The sequence below is a fragment of the Anabas testudineus genome, chromosome 8 (assembly GCF_900324465.2).
Source record: "Anabas testudineus chromosome 8, fAnaTes1.2, whole genome shotgun sequence".
Taxonomy (NCBI): Eukaryota; Metazoa; Chordata; class Actinopteri; order Anabantiformes; family Anabantidae; genus Anabas; species Anabas testudineus.
This window is the reverse complement of record NC_046617.1, coordinates 9,130,297-9,140,027: the sequence shown is the minus strand read 5'-3', so window position 1 is coordinate 9,140,027 and position 9,731 is coordinate 9,130,297. Positions and strand designations below refer to the sequence as shown.

The following is a 9,731-nucleotide window of genomic DNA, read 5'->3' as shown; positions in this document are numbered from 1 at the left end:
GATTTTCTTGTGTAATTGTTTTCTATTGAAGACTACTCTGACTAATTTCAATAGAAGATATTATGAAATATTGCCAACAGGATGCGGTGAGATTTGTATGTTTAGTAAAAGCTGAGCTAGGATGGAGCAATTCTGAGTGCGGAAAATACACAGGCACTAAATATTGTTCCTCGAAAAACTACATTACCCATGATTATTGCCACAGGTGCGTGGTGTTGCTTTCAAATGCGCTTAGTTTTATTATGCTGAAAATGATATAATTATGGTTATATAAAAAGGATTATTTTGTCGTAAATCATATCTTAACTGAGTCTACTCGACTCAGATTTACTGACGTCTAGGCTGTTTTTGTCAGAATAAGCAATAATAATAAACAGTGCAGTACATGCTGTGGTTTTACCCATATCGATGCCTTTAAAAAAATAGTAGTATATAGTGTTAGTGTGAGTATATGTTATTCAAACTGGAAAACATGTTGTGTAGGTGTCTGATATGCATTACAAGTAATTTCTAATTCGTGTTTGGTGGACACAACAAATGACTTCAGATTGTTTTAATTTGGAAGCGTCAACCGGAAGTCTATGTTGCAGTTTCCCAATGTGGCCGCTAGAGGCCAGTAAAAGCTCGTGAGTTTAAGTACACGTCAAACGTCGCTCCACAGACGGAGACCGAGCAACATGACAACAAAGTGTGTCAACAGTGTAACAGTGCTGTGTAATGTGGCAGGAATCTCCTCCAGTAAGTACATCTACACCCAGTATTACTGCAGATACTTCAACACATAAACACTTCCGGTTCCAAAATAAAACCGTTAATTCAGGCAGAATTCCGTTTGTTGTGGGTGACGGAGCTGTAGCAGGCCCCGTTCAGAGCAACCACGTAATTTCTGTTCTCTTGAAGTAGCGGAGACACCTTGGCGTTATATTACAGAGAAATATAAGGTTAATATGTCGTGGAGTGGTTTGTTTTAAAGTTTAAAATCAGTACTGCTCACTCATCATCCAGCCATGTTTGGTTTGATAACTAAAACGTTAAAGGCAAGTTGCTTTACAAGAAATGCGGCCGTCCTGTTCAGTAGTATTTTTTTTCCCGACAGCCCCTGAAGGCAGCGTATGAGCTAACCCGGAGCTGAGGAAGAGTCGAGCAGCGTGGATATGTCGGACCCGGCAGCGCAGGCCTTGCAGCCCCGGCTCCTCCAAACCCAGTCTGCTGGGTCGGCGGGCTCCAGTACTACCGCGACCAGCTCCGGGTCAGGAAACAGTGATCCGGCCAGACCGGGACTTAGCCAGCAACAGCGTGCAAGCCAGAAGAAAGCCCAAGTCAGAGCTTTCCCACGGGCGAAAAAGCTCGAGAAACTTGGCGTATTCTCCGCATGCAAGGTAGCTAGCAGAGCTAGCCAAAGTTCACCATAACAAAGCACTGTCCGGATACTGTTAGCGCTGCTGGGGGGGAGAGAGAGCTTGTGAGAAACTGTAGCACAGTCAAGACACCCCAAATAAAAACATAAACAAATGGTTTAACGAACTAATGTGAACTTTTTTTTTTTTAGCTGGTTAGCCAGACAATCCCCAGCATCACCGTAAGGCTAATATTCCCCATTAAATCTTGGGCGGTGCATTCATGGTCAGCTAGCATACCAGCTTAGTGTCTAATTGACGTGGAGACTAGCAGTTGCGTAAAAAAAAACAAACAAAAAAACGTTTTATCTGGTGTTTTGCACATTTTGATTATCCTCAGACTAGTGACACATGCAAGTGCAATGGATGGAAAAACCCAAATCCACCATCAGCCCCTCGTATGGACCTGCAACAGCAAGCAGCCAGCCTGAGCGAGCCGTGCCGCAGCTGTGGACATGCTCTGGGTACAAACGTCTTCCACATCCAGCCTTTTACAATAGCAAAAAATTAACAAACTGGTGCCTTCAAATGTCCTTATGTTGTCTAACACCTTACGTGTTTGACTAAGCCACAGAGCTCAGTGTGTGTGTGTGTGCTTGATTGAATGATTTTTGTCTTTTGCAGCTGATCATGTGTCCCACTTGGAGAATGTATCTGAGGATGAAATCAATAGACTGTTGGGGATGGTCGTGGATGTGGAAAACCTCTTTATGTCTGTTCACAAAGAAGAGGACACTGATACCAAACAGGTCTACTTCTACCTTTTCAAGGTAAGCAGTGTGTAAAAGCTAGAGCAGCTCTACTAGTACTGAGGAGCACAATATTTTATTTTCTTAGCCCCGTTCAGCAGTCGGCGTTACTGTTAACGCCTGCTTCTTTTTATTTAGCTGCTGAGGAAATGTATCCTGCAGATGAGTCAGCCAGTTGTGGAGGGCTCTCTTGGAAGTCCACCTTTTGAGAAACCCAACATTGAGCAGGTGAACAAGGAACTAAAAGCATCTTCTGAATCCTGTTGGTTTATCAATACTAGCTGAAATATTGGGTGTGAGTAGGTGCAAACCATCTTATGCTAAGATACAAAATCAGGAACCATCATTTTTGTGTTAACCTGCCTCTTCCCTACTGATCTCCTTTATTCCAAAGGGGGTTTTGAATTTTGTTCAGTACAAGTTCAGTCACCTGGCACCAAAGGAGAGGCAGACCATGTTTGAACTGTCAAAGATGTTCCTCTTGTGCCTCAACTACTGGAAGCTGGAGACACCTACGCAGTATCGCCAGCGCACCCAGAAAGACGACGGGTCAGCTTACAAAGTGGACTTACACCAGGTGTGTGCTTGTGTGGTTTGGAGGCAAAAGAATGGGTTTTATTGCTTCTAATCACAATATAAGCTGGTGAATGCTTGTATTTATTACAAATCTGCATTGAATGCTGTTAAATGTTTGTACAATAGCAGTGTTTTCCCCTTGTGACACACAGGTGGCTGTGCTACTGCCATGTCCCCCAGAGTAATGACAGCCTACCGCGCTATGAAACCACACAGGTGTTCGGCCGCAGTTTGCTCAAGTCCATCTTCACTGTGACACGACGGCAGCTGCTGGAGAAATTCAGAGTGGAGAAGGATAAACTGCTGCCAGAGAAACGCACACTCATCCTGACACATTTCCCCAAGTAAGGACAGACTCCTGAAAGAGTTAACTAATGAACTATTAAATAAAATAGACTTGAGAATTTTCACTGGTCTGCAGAGAAATGATTTGTTAGATCAGAAAATGTTTTATTAGTTTTAAAAAGCTCACCCATACACATAATGGATTTACGTTTGTGCAGGAGAATAATGGGCAGAATGTATGAATCCCTCCTCATCTGTTTGCTTGTCTGTGTTCCATTTGCACGTGTGTGTCATCAGATTTCTGTCCATGCTGGAGGAGGAAATCTATGGTGAGAATTCACCCATCTGGGAGGCCGACTTTACAATGCCTGCCTCAGACGGCACACAGCTGGGACATCAGACAGGTGAGGTGGTTGTACAGTGTTGCATGCGTTAGAGCAGAAGTTCTAAACCTATAGCAGCTATTTGAGAGTAGGAATGAAATGTTAAACACCTCAGTGGTTTATACAGTTTTGTCTGCATTCAAGTTTAAGCAGGCTGTGTGTTATCAAATCTGGAAAACCTCTGTTCAAATGTGCTGCACTAAGCACAGTATGGTACAGTAAAAATAATAAATGCAGCCGAAATATAAAATATTTGACACTGTGGGCTCGTGTGTCTCAACTTCACTGTTGGTATTTAGGTGATATTTCAGCTTCACAATGACTTAACATTGTGATGTGATTGGAGACTGTCTTTGTCAGCTGCATCACCATATTACTCTTTTATTCTTGTCTATACTTATCCCAGCACATCACATAGTTTAGCTCAAAGCCTTTGATAGTGTCAAACTGAACGAAGCTCATTTTGAAGCACGTTGGAAGCTTAGGATGACAACAGATGGTAGTCTTCTTTTGTGAGAAAACTGTGACACAACCAGTGAGTAAAATGACAAACCAGAAAATAGATGAGGCAAAGCAGACGTAGTGTTGGGATTCTATGGTGAATGAAATGCATAATACAGTATGAATATCTAGGTATAATGGTAAACACAATATTAACAGCTTTATGGTTGTTGAAAGAATTCCTAATGGAGAGTTATACAGTTGTAATTACATATACCTTGGTGTCTTCGTTGTAGTGATCAGTCCTGCTGCTGTGTCGGGCTCCCCTGCTCTGTCCAAAGGTCTGAGCAGCGTCTCCTCTCTGAGCAGCATCGACACAGGAGGTGCAGAGCCCATCACAGGTCTGTAAGCTCGACTCTGTGTAGCAGTGTTTTTCGTATTCTCTCACCGGTTTGATCTGACAACTGCTGTGGTCTGTTCAGGAGAGAAACGTAAGCTTCCCGAGGCGTTGACCCTTGAGGATGCTAAGCGGATCCGTGTGATGGGAGACATTCCCATGGAGCTGGTTAATGAAGTCATGATGACAATCACTGACCCTGCTGCTATGCTCGGACCAGAGGCAAGTTATTTTCTCCTCGGTCAGCTGTTAAGGTCAAAGGAGCTGTGGCCTTTTGTGACAAGTTTAAACTCGTACTCATAGATTATATTTATGCTGCTAGACTAACCTACTGACACCAAATGCTGCCCGTGATGAGACAGCCAGACTGGAGGAGAGGCGGGGCATCATAGAGTTCCATGTGATTGGAAACTCACTTTCCCAGAAGTCCAATAAGAAGATTCTGATGTGGCTGGTCGGCCTGCAAAACGTATTCTCTCATCAATTACCTCGCATGCCCAAAGAGTACATCACACGGCTGGTGTTTGACCCGTAAGTAGGCACGTTCACACCACACAGCCTCCAGATGCCTACACACTGTTCTAATGTCTCCATTTGTTCAATTACTTTGTTTTTTTTTTTGTTTTGTTTGTTTGTTTTTTTACAGGAAGCACAAGACCCTAGCCCTCATCAAAGACGGCCGTGTCATCGGAGGCATCTGTTTTAGGATGTTTCCCACTCAGGGCTTCACAGAGATCGTCTTCTGTGCCGTCACATCCAATGAGCAAGTGAAGGTACGTCACTATTTACTGTCATGAGAAATGCGATGGTCCAGACAAACTAACAATGTGCTTTTCAACACTTGTCGATTTGCACTCTTTAACATGGTATTTTTGTGTGTGTGTTTTTTGAATAAAAGGGCTATGGTACCCACCTGATGAACCACCTGAAGGAGTACCACATCAAACACAACATCCTCTATTTCCTTACATACGCCGATGAGTATGCCATTGGCTACTTCAAGAAGCAGGTACTGCAGGCATGACCTATACATTAGCTCTGCACTTGCTCTCTCCCTCTATCGCTGCTTCCTATAATTTGTTCTTTCCTCCCAGGGCTTTTCCAAAGACATCAAAGTGCCCAAGAGTCGATACCTGGGATACATCAAAGACTACGAAGGAGCCACCCTAATGGAGTGTGAGCTGAACCCGAGAATCCCTTACACTGAGCTTTCTCATATCATTAAGAGACAGAAAGAGGTGCGTGAAGGCTGTTTTATTAACCCCGACTTGTTTTCTGCTCACAAGGTGCAATTTTAATGTCTAATAAACCTGAAATTGCTAAATCAGATCATTAAGAAGCTGATTGAGAGGAAACAGAGCCAGATCAGGAAGGTTTACCCCGGTCTCACTTGCTTCAAAGAGGGAGTCCGGCAGATCCCAGTGGAGAGTATCCCAGGCATAAGTAAGTGTTTGGCTTGTGTACAATGAAAAAAATTATTAAAAATCTTCTGTCATTTACAAACCTCTTTCTCTTCCAGGGGAGACAGGCTGGAAGCCCAGTAACAAGGACAAAGGGTAATTTTTGTTCAATATTTTTTGTATCCATGTTGAAACCAGGCTCTTTGTGTTTTTTCTGTAATTCTGTCATAGTAAGTTTTCTCTAAACCTCTACCACCACAAATCAGCAATATACTGGTTGAGGAAACACATAAATTAAAAGCAGCTGTGTGGATCATTCAAGTGTTTTTATTATATAAGTTTGTAGGTGGTACTTATGACATGTTAGCATTTAACAAATCGAGGTTTAAGGTGAACATTTTTATTCTCTAATGGCACATAACTCCTGAAGGACATCACACAATACAAAATAAAAACAATACAATAACACAATACAATACAAATGTAGAAATGTTAATGTTAAGACTGAAACATATTCATGTCACTTACTTTGTAGGAAAGAGGTGAAAGACCCTGATGTGTTATACAACATGCTGAAGAACCTCCTGGCCCAGGTTAAAGTAAGTCAGCTGATGACAGGAACAAACACACACCCGTCACGAGAACAGAGGCTAATCAGGATGTTCATTTTGTTCTTAACAGACTCATCCCGATGCCTGGCCCTTCATGGAACCAGTGAAGAAATCAGAGGCTCCAGATTACTACGAGATCATCCGCTTTCCCATCGGTTCAGTTTGATTATACAACTTCTTGTTTATTTGAAAAACATTTTTCATTGGTTACATTGAGTGAATCCCGTTGTTCATTTGGCTTTTTTTTTTTTTTTTTTTTAACCCTCACAGACCTGAAAACCATGACAGAGAGACTCAAGAACAAATACTACGTGACCAAGAAGCTTTTTATTGCCGATCTGCAGCGCATCATCACCAACTGTCGCGAGTACAACCCTCCAGACAGCGACTACTGCAAATGTGCCAACACCTTGGAAAAGTTCTTCTACTTCAAATTAAAAGATGGCGGCTTGATAGAGAAATGAAGACGGCCACAGATTTATTTACAGACAAGGAGCAACTGTCACTGCTGCTACATACCATGACAAAGCAGGTAATGAGGATCTACTGCTAGCTGTTGTCATATCTGAGTTAATAAAAGGGTATGTTCACGACTGAATTCTACAAGGGAACCGTTGGACTGGTCGACTGTTTGGAAATGTCAGAGCCAGTTGAGCATTACAAGTATCAAAATGGCATTACCGTTACGCTTAAAGTTAACTTCTGACGCTTTTGGTTTCCGGTATTCACAGTGGATTTACAGTCTAAACAGAGATGTTTCATCAAGTGTACCAAAGTTATAGGTCCACTCAAGCTTTCACCCATTATTTATAGATTTTTAGGTTGTTCTTTTTTGTTTTTTGTTTTTACGCCATATCTAGTGATAATTGTTCATTCCAGTTTGATTGTCACACGAGCAGGAGTATTTGTAGTGTATTCTGTCACAGAAACCTGGACCTCGGGACCTAAAGCCACGTTGCCTTCTGTTACTGACACACTTGAACATCCCAGACATTTTTTTTTAATGTACACAATGATAAACGTACTTTCTGAGGTGAAGAGTCCCTCACCTAACGTAAAGACAGATGAGCAGTACTTTAAATAGTGCAGAAACGATTAAACAGCACACTGGGTGTCAATCCAGTAGAATGGTTAGCTGCAAGTGCAAATATCAAATATTTGCCCATTGTAGCACCTCTAAAGTGAAACTTTTCCACCCCCTCTCTTCATTCCAGTACAGTGAATAGCTTTCTATTTGTGTGTTTTTGTTTTTGTTTCATTTCATTTCTTCAGAAAAGGGCGATTATCACATGGATTTCAGTAACTTATTCACATTCTTCATATTTAAGAAATGATTGATTATGAAAACATTATCACAGACAACTAATAATAAAAAAATAATTGTTGGTTGCAGCCCGCTGCAAAACGCTGCTAGTGATGAATTGGACATCAAATATTTAGCAATAAAATGGCTAAATACACTTTTCGCCCCAGTTGTTGCCCTCAAGAAAACAGTTGTTCTTATGTTCACAGCAACATAACATGCTTATTTAAACATTTAATATAACACACTGTTTCTGCACCAATTTCCACTGGAAAGGTTTTATTCCACATAATATAGATATAGGGTGAGGTCACACGTTAGTGTAGCTTCTACCACGCTTGCAGGTGATACTGTAGTTGTTGGCATTGATTTGTTCTGTAGTACAGTCACTCCCACACACACGCTAAATAGTCTGTTCAGTGTACAGCCACATGTTTTTTTGTGGTGGTGTCACAGGTTTACTGGATAGTTTGATGTATCAAGAGCCAAACATGGTGGGATAGTCCTCATAGTGATTCTGGGCTTTTTTTTGAGAAAGAAATGTCATCTTCAAGTACACGAGCTGCAGTAGGTATTGATGCATGGCGGACAGTTTACAATTTTGCATTCATATAAAAAAAAAAAAAAAAAAAGATCTAACTTTTATTCACTGTTGTTGCAGTTTTTTAAAGTGTTACAAGTGTAATAACATGTTAGAAACTTTTTTTTTTTGTTGTTGTTCACAGTTGTTCACAGTGTCAAACAGAGTGCTTCCACTTCTTTTATGGGAAGTAACTGTCCAGTGCTGGTTGAGCCTGCTCGTCGAACGTTTCACTGACCTGTGTATGTGCGAGTGGATGTTTATTTTGTACTTGAATCATGACTAGCTTTGAATTTACTCAAGTGATGTCAATGTTGCATTATTCAGGGTTGTCCGTTGCGTACTTCTCCCTCAATCTACCGATGCTGCATTTCAGATTTTCTTAAAAGGTCGGTTTGAGTGAATTTTCCACCTGTTTGGAGGATGGCTACTGTTATGGTGCAAATGCCATTCACTGTAACTGTAATACATGATAATAAAGGTTTTTATAAATTATTCTCAAATGTGCACGTGGTTTCTAGGGCGTCGGTAAACATAAGTTACCATTTGCACTAAATTTGTAAAAACAGTCGTGCTGGCATAAACTTGAATCACCTGACTTCAACAACTAAGAAAAAGAAGGAAAAAAAACTTAATTCATGTGCAATTATAGTTTGTTTTTAAACGTGTGCGTGTTTGATTTTAGTATGTAGAATGTACATTAACCCATTTAATCCTAAATTTTCCTGAGACATGAAACTATCCAAATCTGGCTGTAACCTTAGAAACAAACACTCTTTGTTATGTGTACTGTAGCGGCAGGCTGTAGGTTTTGTTTTCCTAGTGTTATTGAAAACTAGGGGCAGGGCCCATGTAGGGTGATTCTGTATAACCGCAGTGGCCTCTCCCTTTTCACTTCTAACGGATAACTCAACTGTAAGCTACAGTTATAGTTTAAAATAAATATAAGATCATTTGCAGAGAGATAATAAAGGGTTTGTACAGAATTTAGCATTTACTGTGAGCAGAGTTCAGGTTTCATCTGTCACTGCAGATTGAAAACTAGCTGTTGTTCTCTCAGAGCCTCCTTGAGTAGGGCTCCATTCTGCAGGCTGAGAGCACAGGGTTTTACTTTTGTTTCTGTGCACTACACAGACAAACACAACCGGACTTAAAAGCACGTAATAATTGAGAGTTGAATGCTGCCTGTACCGTTTGGTTCAAATTAGTCAACCAGGAACATTCTGGTGATACACTTGTTCTTGCAGTTATACTTAAAAACTACTTTAAAAAATAGTCATATATGTTTGAAATGGTTTGGAAATAATTGCATCATTGTTTTTATTAAAAGTTTTACACAGCATCCCATCTTTTTTGGAAGTGGGATTGTATTTCTGATGAAGTAATTCTAGATATGTCTGCTCCAGAAGCTTGACGTGTCATTTTTTTATTATTTTAAAGAATAATAAAGTGTAATTACTAATTTGTTTAGTCCATCTATTTAGCACCATATCAAACCAAAGTTCTGTCAATGCACTTTACAATGCAAGTCAAGTTATAATACGTGTACTTGCATTCTTTAGTATTTTGTGTTATGCATTGTAAGCATGGGTTAAGTTAACTTCCGCTG

At 40.7% G+C, this 9,731-nt stretch overlaps 1 protein-coding gene across 1 annotated transcript; it reads left to right on the top strand.

Moving 5' to 3' along the window:
* Window positions 1–1,121: 1,121 nt before the first annotated feature.
* Window positions 1,122–6,875, top strand: kat2a (K(lysine) acetyltransferase 2A). The gene is made up of 18 exons (XM_026360926.1): window positions 1,122–1,379; window positions 1,738–1,861; window positions 2,022–2,167; window positions 2,285–2,374; window positions 2,541–2,725; window positions 2,875–3,066; window positions 3,305–3,411; window positions 4,128–4,232; window positions 4,314–4,450; window positions 4,551–4,759; window positions 4,875–5,001; window positions 5,127–5,237; window positions 5,323–5,466; window positions 5,557–5,671; window positions 5,748–5,784; window positions 6,164–6,227; window positions 6,310–6,394; window positions 6,510–6,875. The coding sequence occupies exons 1-18, from the start codon at window positions 1,155–1,157 to the stop codon at window positions 6,701–6,703; spliced, it is 2,397 nt and encodes a 798-aa protein (XP_026216711.1). The 5' UTR covers window positions 1,122–1,154; the 3' UTR covers window positions 6,704–6,875.
* The last annotated feature ends 2,856 nt before the right edge of the window (window positions 6,876–9,731 follow it).